Consider the following 18,766-nt stretch of genomic DNA (forward strand, 5'->3'; position numbering starts at 1 on the left):
GCGCCCCCCCATAAGTCAAGCCAGACCCCACCATGGAGGCCAAGAGCTGCTGTGCTCCACCAGGGTCACCCCTCCCCAGAACGAGGACCTAGATGTCCCAATCCTCTGACCCAGGTGAGATCCAAAAAGCAGGCAGGCAGTGGCTCGAGAGCAACAGCCCTAACGTGCTCCCATGCCCCACCTTCCATGCACAAATTCCCCTCCGAGGTCCGGAGAGGGCAGCCGATCTGTTTCTGATAGGATAATCATCAAAATCCCCTTCTCCGGCCACGGAGCCACGGATGTTGATGCACCTGGAACCCGAGACAGCAGATCTTAGGCGGGATCCTCCCTCCCTCTCACTCACACACCCACCCAGCTTTACCCAAGCTTCGAAAAATGCACGCAGGCACCCAGGCGCAACAGGATCTCATTTCTGATCTGTCATTCACCAACCGCACCACTCTAGATCAGAGGTCTCCGAACTTGGCAACTTCAGGACTTGTGGACTTCCATCTCCCAGAATTCATGGCTGGCTGAGGAATTCTGGCAGTGGAAGTCCACAAGTCTTGAAGCTGCCAAGTTCGGAGAGCTCTGGTCTGGACACTGGGGGAGAGGATGAGGGACAGGATGACCATTTCCCAGTCCTCTTCTCCCTAACAGCACTTCTTCCATCCTGCCCTTCTCTGCCTCTGGCTGGGCTGATCCAGCCTCTCTGGCCTCCAGGACCCTCCACTTCTCCAGGCTGAGCCAAGGGCTCCCTCTTCCCCAAGTACCACCAGTCAGGCTTCCTTTGCCTCCTCACAACCTGGAGCTCCCAGCCTCTTTCCTGATCCTGTTTCCCTACTAATCCTCAATTAAGGAACCATTAATTGAACCAACGTCATAAAGAGCTATCTGAAAAGGCTTTCGCTTTTTTTAGAAAGAAATTAGAAAACACAATGAATTTAAGAAGCAAAAGGGAAGGTAGTTAAGTGCACTTTTAAAATCTCTCAGGTTGGCACTTTGAAGATCATCTAGTCCAACCCCCACCCCACCGCCCAGTGCAGGAACCCATTAGTCCAGCTCCCCAACAGACGACCAGCCTGCCTCTGTTTAAAGAGCACCACAGAATCAGCTCTTACCATTAGAAACAACACCCACTAAAATCTACTTCCCTGTCACTGAAATCCCTTGTCCTTCCGCCTGCCTCTTAGTCAGCCCTGCCTTGTCATCTCCCTGGCAGCCCTTCAAGTCCTGGGAAATGGTTTCCCTTCTCCCTGCTAAAGGCACCAAACGCCCGCAACCCAGGTGATTCCTTCCAGCCTCCTCTTCATCTGGATTCCTCGGACATCTCCCGGTTTGCGGGGCCCCTTTCCTGAAAATGCAGCTATTGCAGAACGAGGTGCAAGAAGCAGCTGCGTGCACAGCCGCAAAGGGCCCGCCTTCTTCCCAACAACCAACTAGGTCCGTGATGGCGAACCTACGGCACACCTGCTGGAAGTGGCATGCAGAGAGCCCTCTCTCCGGGCACGCCTATTGCTCTTCTAGGTTCCAACAAACACGTGCGTGCTGGCCAGCTGGTCTTTGCACATGCAAGAGCGTCAGAAACCAGAAGGGCAGCTGCTGGTTTCAGGCGAGCGCATGCACGCCAGCCAACTTGTCTTCGCGCACACATGCAGGCCAGAAACCGGAAGACCAGGTGTCTAGTGCACATGCACGTGCCGGAAACCAGAAGCTCAATAGCGGTAACTGTGAGAGGGATCTTGGAGTCTTAGCGGACAACTGGCTAAATATGAGCCAGCCGTGTGCAGCGGCAGCCAAACAAGCCAACGCAATCCTAAATTGCATTAACAGAGGAATGCAATCAAGATCATGTGAGGTACTAATACTACTCTATAAAACTTTAGTAAGACCACACCTAGAGTACTGCATCCAGTTTTGGTCACCACACTATAAAAAAGATGTTGTGGCTCTAGAAAGAGTGCAGAGAAGAGCAACCAGGATGATTAGAGGCCTGGAGGCTAAAACATACGCAGGAACTGGGCCTGGCTAGTCTAGGGAAGAGAAGGACCAGGAGTGACATGATAGCAGTCTTCCAATATTTGAGGGGCTGCCACAGAAAGGAGAAGGGGGTCAAGCTATTTTCCAAAGCACCCGAAGGCCAGACAAGGAATAATGGATGGAAACTGAACAAGGAGAGATTCAACCTGGAAATAAGGAGAAACTTTCTGACAGTGAGAACAATCCACTGATGGAACAGAAGCTGCCTTCGAAAGTTGTGGGAGCTTCATCATTGGAAGCTTTCAAGACGAGATTGGACTCCCATCTATCAGAAATGGTGTAGGGTCTCCTGCTTGGGCAGGGGGTTGGACTGGATGACCTACAAGGTCCCTTCCAACTCTGATTATCTGTTATCTGCTTAGCTTCCTGGCACGCACATGCGCACTGAGAATCTTCTCTTCCGATTTCCGGCATTCTCCTGCCCGCCCACACTCCCATTTTGGCACTGACCTAGGTGGATATTCCCACCTTTGGCGCCTCAGGCTCAATAACCGCCTTTCTTTCAGCCGCCCAATGACAGTGGGGGACTTCAAGGAGCAACTACCTGGCAAGAATAAAATGCAAACAACTGGCTGTCCTGGAAGGTGAAGTGACACCACGGTTCTTGGCTAATATAAGGAGTTCTCGACTTACAACCATTTGTTTAGTGACCATTCAATGTTACAACAGCACTGATAAAAGTGACCTTACAACCATCGCCGCCTCACCGTGGTCACCTGATCAGGTGCTTGGCCATCAGCCTTTATTTCATCCTGGGCTCCCATGAATGCTACTCGCGTCCTTCCCAGCAGCTTCCCATACGCAAGTCAACGGGGAAAGCTTAGCTGCAGTGAATCGCTTAACAACCATGGCAAAAATGGTCGTAAAACCGGGCACCATTTACTTAACAAATTGGAAATTCTGGTCCCCGTTGTGGCTGCAAGCCAAGGCCGGCCTGTAACTTGTACAAAGTTTATTGATACAAACACGATATTAATGAAGATTTCATCCTCTTTAGACAAATTATAGGGACAGGCAAAGCTTAATAAAAGTATGCATTCTCTGGTCGACCTAGACAAGTTCCTGGTGCAAAATTCCTGGTCAGCCTATATCAGAGGTGTCCAGCTTTGGCAACTTGAAGACTTGTGGGCTTCAACTCCCAGAATTCCTGAGCTAACATGACTGGAGAAGGAATTCCGGGAATTGAAGTCCACAAGTCTTAAAGCTGTCAAGTTGGAAGACCCCTGAATTAGAAGCATGGATTGAAGCAGCTCTGCCAGCACAGGGTTCAAGTAATAAATGTTGGCCAGAATGAAAAGAGTTTGCGAAAAAAGAAATACGCGTGAAGCCTTGCCTTATACCAGGGAGACCCCTGATCCAGAGCCCTGAAGGGGGCACCAAGGGGAGGGGGAGTTGTTGGCTTTTTCACAAGTTCTTATATTTGGCACTGGCCACTAGGGGGCCCTATAGAACCAGTGTAATCCTGTATTGGGGCTCTTCAGGTACAGCCTGCCTCAATTTAAGACAGGGGTCTCCAACCTTGGCAACTTTAAGACTTGTGGACTTCAATTCCCAGAGTTCCTGGCTAGGAACTCTGGGAGTTGAAGTCCACAAGTCTTAAAGTTGCCAAGGTTGGAGACCCCTGATTTAAGAGACCTTATCTGTAGGTTGCCCCTTTTGTAGGGATTTGGATTCTCCGGCCCATTCAGGCCTTGTCCATTCATATGCTGCACAGCATATGAATCTTTCAGAAATCTTCCAGATCTAAAAGGGACCACCCTGATTACAGGCGGCCTCTGGGTTAAGAATGCCCACTTTATGGACAACTCAGACTTACGCAGAGGCTGCATCTTGCCGTACTAATGAGTGGTGGCATTCCTTTTTCCTCGAACCGACAAACTGCTAAAGATGCACACTGTTCCCTTAAACCATCAAAGCAGCGCCTTTTTAATCTACAGCCTGTCCCAAAGGTGCTTTTTCAAGAGGCAACTGGACTTTTTTTTTTCCTTTGAAGATGTTTCGCTCCCCATCCAAGAAGCTTCTTCAGTTCTGACCGGAGGGTGGGGAATATGAGTGAAAGGTCTTCAAAGAAAAATCAGAAAATCCAGTTGCCTCTTGGAAAAGCAGCTTTGGGACATCTGGATGACGGAGCATCTCCACTGACATCGAAAATACAGGCTGTCTTCATCTGTTCGTGAAAAGGAGGAGAATGCTGTCTGCCATTTTTAGTAAACACGCAGGTCAGTGGTGGTATTCTACCGGTTCAGCCCCGTTCTGCCGAGCCGGTAACGCCGATGAGCAGCGGAGACCAAACCGGTTCTCTCCACCGTTCTGTTGTTTGGCCCACCTGCCCTCCCCGGGCTCCCATACTAACCGTTATTCCGCTTTTGAAGCGCAGCTTCTTGGCGCAGCACTAGTGTGCATTTGGTGTGCATTTGGTGTGCGTGCACGCGCAAAGTGTGTGCGCACACGCAAAGCACGCCCGCCAAGCCGCGCCCACCAAACCGGTGGTAAAAATGTTTGAAATGCACCACTGACGCAGGTGGTCCATAAGTACGAATTCCGCCTGGCATACCAACCTGAGTCAAGGACGTTAAGAACGGGCCCTCTTTCTTAACCTGGGGGCTGCCTGTAATCCACCAGAGGTAGAAGATCAGAGGGTGTATAAGAAAGCATAGGAAGGTCCGCTTATGTCACTGCATTTCCTTCCAAGCAGGAAATCTAATTCTGAATGAAAGCAGGAGACGTAACTGGACACCCTTCTCTTTCAATACAACCCCTCAGTCTGCTGTGCCCGACAGATGCAGGCATGCACCTAAAACGAAATACCATTTTCCCATCCAGAAACACAGTACTGCCTGAGTGAATTCAGACCGCGTTTTTCCTTCCCTTTGCACAAAAGGCAAAAAGAAACACACACATCGCTGTTGGCCAGAAGGAACATTACACTGTTTAAAGGCGTGGAAAGGGAGAAGAAGGGGAAAAAAATGCTCATCGCTGCCAGGAAGCGCTCACTGAGGGACGCTTACGCGAAGCAGAAAAGCAGCCCGATGAGCCACGCAGAAGGATAAAATTAAAGTTATGATTCATAACCGTAGGCTAGGAGGATTCGTTCCCTCTTGCAGACTGAGGGGACCTTATATTTAAGATCCGAGGGAAAAGCATGCACTGACAGGTTGTCCGGATGAAGCCCTGCCCCGCTCTCTGAAAAGTAAACCCAGGCGCCTTTCCAAACCCCAAGGTCCATCCCAGGGGTCAGCCCGAGAGCCGGGAAGGGGTGCCAACCCTAACTCCAGAGAAGATGCCCCCGGCCAATGCCCCTCTCATGGGCCGTGCCACAAAAGCGGAAGTGGGGTTCTCTCTCTGCGGCTCCCTCGCTGGCCCCCAGCCCTCTTGCTCTCCATAACAGCCTCCCTTTTGAACTGACCCCCACCCCCACCCCCACCCAGCAACTGTCAGGGCTCCCCAAAACAGGAGCTGCGGGCTGCTCTTCCCCATCCTTTGATGGCCAAGGGAGCGGGGGGGCAGCATGGAAACAGGAGAAGGAGGAGGAATCAGAATAGAGCTGGAAGGGGTCTCGGAGGTCTTCTAGTCCAACCCCCCCCCCCCCTTACTCAAGCAGGATGACCATCCTCAAGAGGCCCCTGATGAGAACAGAGTCCATAAAGCAGAAGACACGGAAAAGGGGCGGGGAGAGGGGTCGCCCACCCCGGCCAAAGGAGGCAGCAGGAACCACGCGGGCAGGGAGGCTCCCCCAGGCCTGGCCCGGTCAAAAAAGTCAATATGGCAGCCTGGGGGGGGAGGAGGGGGAGGGGAAGCCAGCGCCCAGGAGAAGAGCCGGTCCGGGTCCTCCCAGCCAGGGGCTTCTCCTCCCGCGCCCACATCCCTCGGGCCGGGAGAGAGACGGAAGTCGCTGTCCGGAGCCTTTGCCCGGCTTCGCCCGAGGACCTGCGGAGGAAGGCTGGGGAGGGGGGCTGGGGGGGGTGGGGAGAGGCGGCTCCCGAGGCGGGGAGTTCCGCAGGGGCGGCACCTCAGCGTGGGCCCAAGGCAGGCCGTGTCGGTGCTGTCGACCTCGCGCAGGATCCGCTCGTGCTCGGCCACCGTCTCCGGACTCTCCGGCTCCGCCATGGCGGGCCGCGCCCCGCTCCTCGCCGTCGCAATGGCAACGCCGCCCGGCCACGCCCACGGCGCGCCACGCCCGTCGCCGAACGCCGCCCCACCCACCCGCACGCACGCACGCACGCACGCACGCTCCCTCCTCCCCCGGAAACGCGCCCCGGCGCCCAGCCGTTCCGCCGAGCGTACGTTCCGCCCTCTGCTCTGAAGCTGGAGTGCATGACCTCTTAAAACCCTCTCTAGCCCCATCCCCGAATCCTCCCGCTCTTTCTCCATGGAACGGTCCCAAGAGGTCATCCAGTCCGCCCCCTGCCACGTCTCTGTCCTGCTTCCCACCTCCTTCCTTCTTCTAACCCAAGGCTTTCTCGGACTTCAGGGCTGCCCAACCTTGGCAACTTGGACACTGTGAACTTCAATTCCCAGAATTCCCCAGCCAGCAGGGGAACATGGGAGTTGAAGTCCAGTAGTCTTAAAGCTGCCACGGTTGGAGAGGCCCATCCAGCTGGATATTTTTTCCTCTGTGAAAATTGTGGTTTTCTTCCTATCCCGTAGCTTCTCAGTGTAAATTTAAGTACCGAGTAGATCTACCCCTCTTATATTCGTCTCTCTGCAGGGCAGAAGAGGGCCCTTCAGCAGAAGAGATGGGGGAGACCTGGTGTGCTGGTTAGACAGTATATACAGTAGTTAGTTTGGGAATGAGAGCTGTCCCCTTAAGGGGGATGGGAAATGTAGTTAATGCCTCATGGGAGATGTAGCTCATGTCATGTGGTCACATATGTACTCCTGATTGGTCACTGAATTGACTTCTGGTTGGGTTGGGGGCAGTTTTGGTCATTCCTACTTGGACCCCAGCATCGTGCTGGAGTCTTCCGTTGCTGTATCATTATGGGATAAAGATAACAATGCAAAGATTGGACTTTAGATGAATCTCAACATAACTGTGAGTTATACCTTGAGGATACCTGATATAATCCAATAAAGAAACTTTGTATGGAAGCCTTTGTAGTGTTTAGCTCCTTATCCCAGGTATTTGGGGAAGATAAATATTGCCTGGGACAAGTGAAGTGAAAAGATAGTTATCTTCATCCTTTTCTGTACCTTGTGCAGTAGGAGATAACCATCTTTTACTTTTCTCTATCTTGTACAGAGGTGGATTCATAAATTGTACAGATGCAGAGAGATAACTCAACAAGACGTCCATAACAAAGAACATTTATTGGTTCATCAGGTATCCACATAACTCACGTTTGTGATGAAGTTCTTCTTTTATGACCAATCCTTTGTATATCTGCCTTGTAGATAAAAGATGGTTATCTCCTAACCCATTTCATAGTGATAGAAAGAAGGTGCTATGAGTTAGAGAGTTCAGACAAAGAATGAGGGAAACCTCCCCCAACCCACCAAGGGTCAATCCAGTGACCAATCAGGATTACAGATGTGCTCACGTGACATGGACTACATTTCCCAGGATACCTTTAACTACATTTACCATGATGCATTCCCTTAAGGGGACAGCTCACAATTCCTAAGTGACTATCCAATTCCCATAGACTGACTGGGCCAGCACAATCCCATAATGATACAGCAAGGGAAGACTCCAGCACGATGCTGGGGTCCAGGTAGGAATGACCAAAATTCCCCCAAACCCAACCAGAGGTCAATTCAGTGACCAATTCCCATGAGGCATTAACTACATTTCCCATGAAGCATTCCCTTAAGGGGACAGCTCTCATTCCCAAACTAACTATATATACTGTCTAACCAGCACACCTGGGGTTCAACCCCCAGCTCTGTTGCAAGAGCCACTGGAGCAACCTTAGCAGCCTCAGGAGGTGGGACTGGCATAAAGCACCTGGTGTGACTGCGCTGCTTAATGAAGGGCATCCCAGAGGTCCTGTTGCCATTGCAACCCCAGGACCACGGAGGCGTTGAGCGATGACCTCACGTGGCCACGAATGGGAAGGAACAGAGTTGCAGGCAGGCGGGTGGGTGTCTCAGAATACAGACAGCTGAAAAGATGGCAGGAGTGGAAGCTACTCCCAGGAGCAGCTTGCGACCTTCTTCAGGCTTCCCCAATGACTGTTGGGAGAAGCTGGCAGGGAAAGTTGCAAATGGTCCTCCTGTGACCACAGGGTGCCACGATGGCTGTGATTTCAAGGACTGACCTCAAGTCCCTCTTGTTCAGTACCGTTGTAACCTTGAACAGTGGAATGAGTGGTTGTAACTCAAGACAGGCTAGCATACCCTTGGCCTGGCCAGGACCTTCCCGACTTCCACAAACTGGCCATCCAATCTAGGATTTCCTGCCTTGTGCCTTTCAACTTCGATAAAAAAAAATCTTGGCTTTTCTTTCGTTTGGGACCTTCTTCCTTGTGTGAACCCAACAATCCTTGCAATAGCTACGGTTCTTTTCCTCAATGTTGTGTTTCTTTTTCAAATGGAATCCACAGTGACTGACTGGTTCTGAAGATTTCCAGCGTGAAAGGGCTTGTCATCACCTCACATGGGAGCGTGTTTCACAGGCTGACACTTCATAATCAGCATGTTCCTCTTTGTCTCTCACCTGAAGCTCCCTCTGTGTTGCAACCCAGTGTTTCCCTGGCAACAGTACTGCAGAGGCTTCAGGTGGCTGCCTGCTTTTGGCAGTTTCTTCTCCTGGGTGGGTTGGCTTCCCTGGTCCCCAGCCCCACTGCAGGTTACTCTTTGCTTGCCCATCCATTTTGTGATGGCCATCCTAGCCAGAGTGACTCCATGCTCTCACTGCTCATTCAGTTTCACTGGAGCTACTGAGATATTAATCCCTGGGGGAGCAGTGTGTGTTGCAATAAATGTAGTATCATCATCCTGATGGAGGAATAATTGCAAAATATTTTTCAAGTGCTTATTCCTTAATCTGCCTGTGGTAAATAAGAGAACCGAAAGCTGGAGGTCTTTGCATCCTGTCTTGGCAGTTACTGCTGCCACCACCTATCTTCCAGGAGATTCATTTACTGACTGTCCACCCCTAACACTAGTGTGTGAAGGAGATGGGCCGCAGACTTCAATGGCAAGGAAAACGAGTGATAAAAAAGGAAGTACACTCTCGATATGTATGTCCCTAGAGCACTGAGGCATATGATGACTAAGTACATCAGCCCTTTTTCCTATTCTTTCTTTTGAGCAGACAGACCAATCTCACAAGAGAGAACTAGAATCAAATGTTATTAAAGAAAAGAACCAAAACTTCCTTGTATTTACACAGATGGCAAACAAGAGCAGAGTTGGTAGAAGTGGAGAGCTGCCCAAACTGCAGGCAGCCATCTTGGAAGAACCTCCAACTGGAATATCCGCAGAAAAAGATCAGGCTCTAAGCAAGAGGTCTCCAAACTTGGTAACTTTTAAGACTTGTGGACTTCAACTCTCAGAATTCTTGCCAAGTTTGGAGACCTCTGCAGTGTAAGCTGATCCCAGGAGGATATGCTCCTATGTGAAAGTCACACTGAGGCAAAGAGGCGCCAGATTGCATAAAACACACAAGGATTGGGGCCCTGGAGACAAAACAGGAAGCACCCTCAGAGCAAAAGCCTGTTTCTTCCATTAGGAGTTGAACCCCAAATTCTCAGCTCTGGTGGAAACGGCAGAATTTCAGCACAGCAGTCAATCACTTTTGCGAGCCACCGTAGCATAATCGTGAGATAAACAAAAATTTGCTTGGCATGATACGCTGAATTAAAATCTGTGCAGCTACTGAATGTAGTCCTTGTTCAGTGTAGTATCCACACAGCCAAGTCAGGGCATGTGTGCACATTGGAAAGACGGCCAAAAAACGGTGCTGTGAACCACCATTTGTCCTTCTTCAGATTATGCCCTTCACATTGAGCCAGGAAAAGGGTGGCTGATATGACAGACAGGAGGGGGCGAGGGGAGGGATCTGGCTGCCACCTTCACAGCCCTCTAGGGCATCCAAAACGGTAGCCAGCTCTCCACAGGAGTGTTGGCAAGAGGCCAGAAGTAGATTAAATTAACAGCCTGTCATAAGGATCCTTCAGCACCATCTGGGCAGCAGGATCCCAGCAGCTGTATTTTCCGAAAAGCCAGGGGCCCAGAAGTGGCCTGATGGGCTTTCTCACTGGCACATCTGCCCTGCCTTAGTTAGGCAAAAGCCCCCAAAGTTCACATAGGCGCAGGGGTCTTCAAACTTGACAGCTTTAAGACTTGTGGACTTCAACTCCCAGAATTCCTCTTCCAGTCATGTTAGCTCAGGAATTCTGGGAGTTGAAGTCCACAGGTCTTAAAGCTGCCAAGTTTGAAGACCCTTATAGATAGATAGATAGATGGATGGATGGATGGATGGATGGATGGATGGATGGATGGATAGATAGATAGATAGATAGATAGATAGATAGATAGATAGATAGATAGATAGATAGATAGATAGATAGATAGACAGACAGACAGACAGACAGACAGACAGAAAGAAAGTGTGGATGGATGGATGGATGGATGGATGGACGGACGGACAGACAGACAGGTATAGATGATTCAGGGGTCTTCCAACTTGACAGCTTTAAGACTTGTGGACTTCAACTCCCAGAATTCCTCCTCCAGTCATGTTAGCTCAGGAATTCTGGGAGTTGAAGTCCACAAGTCTTACACTTGCCAAGTTTGAAGACCCTTGTGTAGGGATTCCCAATCTCCTCCCTTGATCCTTCAGAAAAGCCTAGTCTCACCCCAAAGCGGTTGTTGCCGGATGCCCAGAAATCCTTTCCCTCCCTTTGGGTTCATTCACCTAAGTCCAATGCCCCCTCACCCCCGCTAGACTTCCCCCTTCGTCGACGAAAAGTCTTGAAGAGTTTCCTGAACTGGGGGCCGTGACTGGAGGGTCTTCCAGCAGCCTCATTCCGGGACCCCAACCGCCGTCTCCTCCGGGGGCAAGCGGGCCCGGTCGGGAGCAGCAGACCCGGCCACGGAAGATCCAGACCACCCCGCGCAAGTCAAGAGGATGCCGGGCGCCGGGCACAAGGCAGACGAAGAGCTGGACGGGGCCTTGGAGGTCTTCTAGTCCAGCCCCTGCTCGAGCAGGGGACCTCGGGGGCCCCGGGCTGATTTTCTCCGCCTCCCGGGCTCGCCCGCCTCCCCACCGCCCGGCTTCCCCACCTCCGACTCGGGGTTCCCTCCCGCCCAGCCAGCGGAGCAGCTGCTCCCGTTCCCGGCTTTCTGGCCGCGCCCTCCGCCCCGGCCGCTGGAAACGGGCGGCGCCGAGCGTGGAAGGCGGCGCTCGGTCGGAGGCTGAGCCCCGAGACTCCCGTCGGCGAGGAGCCCTTCCGCTCGCCCTGCGCAGCCCGGTCCGGCGGAAGGGATGGAGCCGGGGCCCGCGTGGGGCCGGACGGCGTGCATCGTGACGGGCGCGTCGCGGGGCTCGGCCGGAGCCTGGCTCGCCTGCTGGCCGCCCACCTGCCGCCCGGCTCGGTGCTGCTGCTGGTGGCGCGCTCGGCGGGGCCGCTGGGCCGGCTGGAGGGCGAGTTGCGCGCCGCCTGCCCGGGGCTGCTGGTGCGGGCGTTGCCGGCCGACCTGGGCTCCGATCAGGGGCTGCGGCGCGTGGCTGAGGCCGGCCGGGAGCTGCGCCAGGCCCGAGACCCTCAGCGCCTGCTGCTCATCAACAACGCCGGTGAGAGGCGGGCGCCGCTTGGCCATCGCCGGCGGGGAGATGGCGGTGGGGGCGGGGGCGTTTGGGGGCCTGGAGAAAGGAGGGGCGGGGGAGCGCAGGGGTTTGCGTTGCAGTTGAGGTGGGTGGGACACAAGGAACTCAGTCCCAGGCTCCCCTCCCCCTCCCTCTTGTGCAGCCCATAATACTCGCCGGGTGAGCCCCTGGGAAAAGATCCGGGGGGCCTTGAGGGGAGGGGAGCCCCTGTCCTCAGAAGCAGAGAGACCCAGGCAAAGGAGGCCGGAGATGGGACGGGGGGGCTTTGGCTCACTGGGGTTAGAGGGTGTTGGGGGCAACAGCTTTTGGGTTAGAGAGGAAGGAGGTGCGAGGGGCAGCATCAGCCCCAGAAGGAGTGGGGGGGTCTCAGGCAGTGGGGAGAAAGGGAAGCCCCCTCCTCTTCCGGCCCAGCAAGCCCAGTGGATGCTTTCTGAGGCTGGATTCCTGGTCTCCCAGTCTCACGGGGAGGGAAGTGTCTCCCCTGGCAGCCCCCTGGGTTGCTGGGGTGGCGTCTGGGTGAGAAGTTAGGAGGCCAGGGTGACAATGAGTGAGTGACAATGAGGATATCTTCATCCCCTCTACGCTTGTTTTGTCTTTAACTTTCTTGGCTGAATATAAAGACAGTCAGGTAAACCTCTACAAAGGCTTCCGTACAAAGTTTCTTTATTAGATTGTAATAGGCATCCTCAAGGTATAACTCACAGTTATGTTGAGATTCATCTAATGTCCAATCTTTGCATAGTGTGAAAGTACAGTTATCTTCATCCCATAACGATGGAGCGAAGGGAAAGACACCAGCACGATGTGCTGGGGTCCAAGCAAGAATAAAGGAAACTCCCCCAACCCAACCAAGGGTCAATTCAGTGACCAATCAGGATTACAGATGTGATCACATGACATGAACTACATTTCCCATGAGGCATTGACTACATTTACTATGAGGCATTCCCTTATAGGGTGGGCACCATGGCCTTTATGAATTATGGACTTCAACTCCCAGAATTCCTGAGCAAGCCATGCTTGCTCAGGAATTCTGGGAGTTGAAGTCCATAATTCATAAAAGGGCCATAGTTGCCCACCCCTGCCTTAAGGGGACAGCTCCCAATTCCCAATCAACTATATACTGTCTGGACAGCACAGTCTGCACATTACAAAAAAGACATCAAACCTGGGAAGGGTGGGAGCTGAGAGAGAAGGGACTGGCCCAAGGTCACCCAGCTGGCTTTCAGGACTCGAACTCACCATCTCCTGGTTTCTAGGCCAGCACCTTCCCCACTACCCCATCTTCCCTGGGATAAGGTGGGGGCACTATAGGGGGCACTATCCAAGCTCTATACTTCTATTGTTCTGAAAGCGGGCCTGGGGAACCCAGAGCGGGATGGAGCCCACTAAATGGCTCATGTAATCTGCTGTCACTGTGTGATTTTACTATATTAATTTATTTGATTTTACAAGTTTCACTGTTTTCAGTTGTGGTTTTATATGCTGTAAGCCACCTTGAGTCGCCCTGGCGAATACAAATCTAATAAATAACAATAAATAATTAGGCAGGTGCTACCTGCTCCCACCAGTGGGCCAGGTGTTTCCCACCCACCCACCCCGCCTTTTGCGTGCAACCGCCTCCAGGTGTCCTGGCTCATAATGAACCTGCTTTGAAATTCAGCTGCCACATAATGGAAGGAGGGGGGGGTGGAGGAGTTGAAAAGTTCAAGGTTATTCTGTACCGTGGTGCTAAGAAATTCCAGTTGCAGTTAATTGGTTCTCGTGATTTATGAAGTGTAGAAGTGGGAGGAGAGAAGGTGGATTCTATGTAACACTCGAAAATACTTTCACTTTGGGAAATTGCCTTAGACGTACCAGATCTGTTCCTAAATAAATCAACTGGAGAGAATATGTCTCGGAGCGATTGATATCATGGATACTTTCTGGATGTCTTACACCTGGGCAGGTGAGAACCCTGTGCCCTTCATTCCCAGGAGTGTGACTACAGTGGGGCTGGCAATGAGGGTTAGGGTGCCATTCACCTCTGGGGGAAGAAGGCAAGATGCTCACACGCACACACACACACACACAACCAGGCCGTTTATGGGCCCGGCTTGGTTCAGCAAGGATTGGAGGCGTTAATTTCATGACGGTCAGCAAAACGGCTCCAAAGCTTTCAGCACAACGGCGGCCCACCGCCAGAATCATTGGCCTCTCTGCTGGGGTTGGTCGTGCTACCGTCTGTGGGCAATATTTCCATTTGCGCTTGATTAGCCGGGAGCTGCCCGGCATCTGGAATTGGCAGCCTCCCAGCCAGGGCTGGGCTGCTGGGGGTTCGCAGGGGTTCGAGAGAGCCCCTAGCTAAGATTCCGCACAGTTCGGAGAACCCCCCAAATCCTACTCCTGGCTCCACCCTCCCAGGAGTCCCCACGTGGCTCATTTTGGATGCAGGTAAGGACAGGGCGTGCGCGGAGGCTCGGGGAGGGTAAAAACGGGCCTTTTTGCTGCAGACAGTGGGAGGAAGCCTTGTGGGGGGGGGGCATAACCTGCTTCCCACCCCTCCCCTGTGCTTCTGGGTCTCAGTCTCGCCTTGGAGGTGAGCCAGACCCCTTTCCCTTCCAGGGTCTCTGGGCGACGTCTCCAAGACCTTCTCCGACTTCTCCGAGCCCGGCGACGTCAACAGTTACCTAAACCTCAATGTGACCTCTGCCCTCTGCCTGACCGCCTCCGTCCTGAAGGCCTTTCCTGCCCAACCGGGCTTCAGCCGCGTGGTGGTCAACGTCTCCTCCCTCTGCGCCCTGAAGCCCTTCAAGAGCTGGACCCTCTACTGCGTGGGAAAGGCGGCTCGGGACATGATGTTCCAGGTCTTAGCGGCCGAAGAGCCGGATGTGCGGGTGCTGAATTACGCCCCAGGTGAGTCGCAGGGGGGCTGGGCAGCCCAGTGGTGGGATTCCAAAACTTTTACTACTGGTTCTGTGGGCGTGGCTTGGTGGGCGTGGCAGGGGAAGGTTACTGCAAAATCCCCATTCCCTCCCCATCCCACTAACCTGCTTTCTTTTATATATACATACATACATACATACATACATACATACATACATATATATATATATATATATATATAATTTTTATATATATTTTTAACAATAAACAGACAAATACAAACATAAAACAACAAAATAAAACCATCTTTCAGTTGTACAGTGTGTAGGTTGGTACATAATTCTTGTGCACAATATGTATAATATTTTCCTCTTGAATTTAAATTTACATTCATATTACATTAATCAACTTTCCATCTCATGTTATTATTACACCATCATTAGATTTTAGTTTCGAATCCACATTATGCTTTAGAGCAATTTAAATACATATTAAAAGTCATTAATCAATTACAACATATCATTACTGTTAAATCCACTCTTCTATCTAACCATTGGTAAAATAAATCCCATATCTTAAAATATTCTTTTTCTTCTTGCTCTCTAATTGCTAATGTTAATCTACTCATTTCTGCACATTCCATTATTTTCTTAATCACCTTTTCCCACTAACCTGCTTTCCAGCTCCGTTTTCTTGTGCAGGGCAACCAAAGAAGACCCAGCCAATCAGCTGGGACTCAATGGGAGGCAGGGAATAGATGGAGTTGGCGGGGCCAGTCAGAGGTGGGATTGGCCGGTTCTCTGAACTACTCAAAATTTCCGCTACCGGTTCTCCAGAACTGGTCCAAACCAGCTGAATACCACCTCTGGCACAGCCTCTGGCTCTCCTGGGGATCCCCTGTGATTGGCTGCTCTTCCCCCCTCCCCCCCGGTTCCTTCTTTGCAGGCCCCCTGGACACCGCCATGCAGGAAGAAGCCCGCACCCATTCTGCAGATCCGGAGCTGAGGCAGACCTTCCTCCAACTGAAGGAATCCGGGCAGCTGATAGACTGCGACGTCTCTGCCCGGAAGTTGCTGGACCTCCTGGTGGCAAACGCCTTTGAATCCGGGGCCCACGTGGACTTCTATGACCCCTGAGCAGCTCTCTGGGGTTCTGCTTCCAGTTGGCAAGGGTCCTTCTCGTAAAGCTCGGCTTCCTTTCTCAAAAGAGCCGAAATGATTCCATCTCGGTTCTCCTTTTTTGTCATGCCTGCTGCAGGAAATAACATGTGCTGAGACATTTTGTACCTGAGGTCGTTGTTAGAAGACTTTTGCAAAGTTCTGAAGTGTAACTGTGCCCAAAAAAAAAAAAAAGCCAAAAATTACTTTTAAGCTATCTCTGTGTTGCGTGCGAAAATTGTTGCTCTACACAGGGTAGAAGGTGGGGTTAAACCAGAGGTCTCCAAACTTGGCAACTTTAAGGCTTGTGGACTTCAACTCCCAGAATTCTCCAGCCAGCTTTGTGGCTATAAGTCAGGGGTCATAGCTGGCTGGAGAATTCTGGGAGTTGAAGTCCACAAGTCTTAAAGTGGCCAAGTTTGGGGACCTCTGGGGTAAACAGAGAAGTAACCAGCTTAGCATTAAAGCTTGCCAGGGACCAGTCTAAGATGGTTGGTTCCCCAGTAAGGAAGGGGTGCGCAGCCAGGGGTGGGATTCAACCGTGTTACAACCGTTTCAGTCAGAGTATGTTTTGTTGCCTAAACCCTAAAGTTAATCATTTATATAAACCTTCTACTTGATTGCATTGATCACATGTAACTCTGAACTTTGAATATTGAACCGAAAACTGATGTTTTTTTGTGGAGGAACGAACCCTACTCTTGAGCATTTCTGAAAACTTTTGTTTTTGTTGAGTTTTAAAACCACTTAATGCAAGAAGAAGAAGAAAACACATTTAAAGCCACAACCTGCCCCCTTTTTTTTTTGCCTTTTCTGAAGATGAGATAAATTATTTCTGCAACATTTAACTGGAAACACACGTATAGAGACCCCTCTAATCGCCAGCAACAATGAAAAGGATGAAGCCAGCCCCGTTCGGAGCCCTTTTGAGAGAAGGCAAAAGATAAACTGCAGATTGGCTCGCATTTCAAATATCAGAAATGATACTCATGTGTCTATAGATGTCGTTTAAAGCTTGAATTATAGCCGCTTAATAATAAAACATCAGCAATACTACACAAGCGGTCCTCAACTTACAGCAGTTCCAGTGACAGTTCAAAGTTACAATGGCACTGAAGGCAAGTTATGACCATTTTTCACACTTATGACCGTTACAGCATCCCCATGGTTACGTGATCAGAGTTCGGACAGTTGACAACTAACTGATATTGAAGACAGTTGCAGTGAGTCAGGATCACATGATTTCCTTTCGTAGCCTCCTGATAAGCGAAGTCAACGGGGAAGTTAGATTCATTTAACAACCCTATCACTAATTTAGCAACTGGAGTGAGTCACTTAACAAATGTGTCAAGAAAAGAGACAAACGCATGAGCCCAGCAGGCTCAAAAAACGGGGATTTGTTGTCTTGGATATTGTGCTGACTAGGCTACAATTGGACAGTAGCACCAGAGGGCAGGACAAGAAACAATGAATGGAAATGAATCCAGGAGAGAAGCAACCTAGAATTAAGGAGAAACTTCCTAGCGGTGAGGACAATTAACCAGTGGAACAGCTTGCCACCAGAAGTTACGCTCCGACACGAGGTTTTCAGAAACTGGACAGTCACTTGTCTCAAATGATACAGGATCTCCTGTTTGAGCAGGAGGGGTTGGACTAGAAGACCTCCAATGTCCTTTCCAGTTGTATTCTGATTGATTGATTGATTGAAGCCCCCCTCCCCAAAGATCCTGTGTCCCTCAGAGGGTGGTCAGAAGGTCAGGGCAAAGCCTGATCATCCCAGCGGGCTGGAGGGCTTGTCTGCTTCGCAGTGGGGCTGCCCCCTGGTGGGACCATACAGAAACATCCCATGGGTGCAGGATGTACACACCTACTGGAGCAGGGGTCTCCAACTTTGGCCACTTTAAGACTTGTGGACTTCAACTCCCAGAATTCCTCAGCCAGCAGAGCAAAGCTGGCTGAGGAATTCTGGGAGTTGAAGTCCACAAGTCTTAAATTTGGCCAAGGTTAGAGAGCCCTTTACTGGAGGGTCCTGGGTCATCCTGCTCCTTGGCAGTTGTGCCATCCCTGCGAGCCCCCTCCCCCTCCTCCGGCACCGAGGGCCCACTCTTGGGTGAAGCAACCTCATCGTTTGAATACCCACCCAGCTTCCTTTGCCTGCCTTCACCCAACCCAGGTTCCTTTCAGCTGGCCTTAGAACAATAGAGTTGGAAGGGACCTTGGAGGTCTTCTAGTCCAACCCCTGCTCAAGGCAGACCAGCTCTTGGCTTGGAAACCCACCACCCTCCACACAGGCCAGTCGCTCCCCTCCCAGGTTCTTTTCTATGTGCTGTCAGGTGTCCCTTGGCTCCCCCCCCCCCCCACCGCAATTTAAAGCATCTGATTTGCTAAGCCCAGAGCCCAAACTTCTCCCCCTCCCAGCCAAGGGTGGAGTACTTGGGGGGGGGGGGGGAGGTGTAGGCTCCCCCTTCTGGCCGGATGAAGAACAGCAGCCAGTCCCAGCGGGCAAGGAGGGAGGAAGGGGGAGAGGGGGGGGCTCGGCTGGGGAAGGGATGAAGGAGGAATGAGGAAATAAGCTGCAAACTCTCCCCCTCCCTCTGCAGCTCTACCTCCTCCGCCGCTGCACGCCCCCCTGCCCCCGGCCACTCGCGTGTGCAAAGTAGGAGTGACTCAAGAGCAGCCATGAAAAGCTACTTGAACCCCTCGCAGGGCAGAAGTTCCCACCGAAAGGCCTCCCCTCTGCAGCGGCAGGTCCAGAGGGCAGCTTCCCCTCCGCGCCCTTTGCCTGGGTAGGACCCCTCCCAATGGTGTCGCCGACAGAAGGCGTGTTTCCTGTGGGTGGCCAGCAGGGGGCACTAGAAGACCACCAATCAGCGGCTCTAGGTGGGGCAGGGGGGGGTCTGCTCTGCGCAAAGGCTGCCCTGCTGGGGAGCACCTGCCTTGTCCTCGG

General features: G+C 51.8%; 2 protein-coding genes across 2 annotated transcripts in view; one reads left to right on the forward strand and one right to left on the reverse strand.

The window, feature by feature from the left end:
• The window catches only part of EXOC6B (exocyst complex component 6B), a 237,274-nt gene extending 231,072 nt beyond the window's left edge, over positions 1–6,202 (reverse strand). Inside the window, exon 1 of the mRNA XM_087965745.1 lies at positions 6,032–6,202. Coding sequence (XP_087821871.1) covers positions 6,032–6,129 — 98 coding nt within the window. The 5' untranslated portion in view covers positions 6,130–6,202. The remainder of the gene's footprint in view (positions 1–6,031) is intronic.
• Positions 6,203–11,351: 5,149 nt separating this feature from the next.
• SPR (sepiapterin reductase) lies at positions 11,352–16,581 on the forward strand. Its single transcript, XM_026690759.2, is given in 4 exon segments — positions 11,352–11,513; positions 11,516–11,764; positions 14,402–14,692; positions 15,608–16,581. Coding segments are annotated over 4 exon segments (789 nt in total). The 5' UTR covers positions 11,352–11,455; the 3' UTR covers positions 15,799–16,581.
• Positions 16,582–18,766: the final 2,185 nt, after the last annotated feature.

This window comes from Notechis scutatus, chromosome 4 (assembly GCF_049901735.1).
Source record: "Notechis scutatus isolate UNSWTSFEM ecotype Mainland chromosome 4, rNotScu1.2, whole genome shotgun sequence".
Lineage (NCBI taxonomy): Eukaryota > Metazoa > Chordata > Lepidosauria > Squamata > Elapidae > Notechis > Notechis scutatus.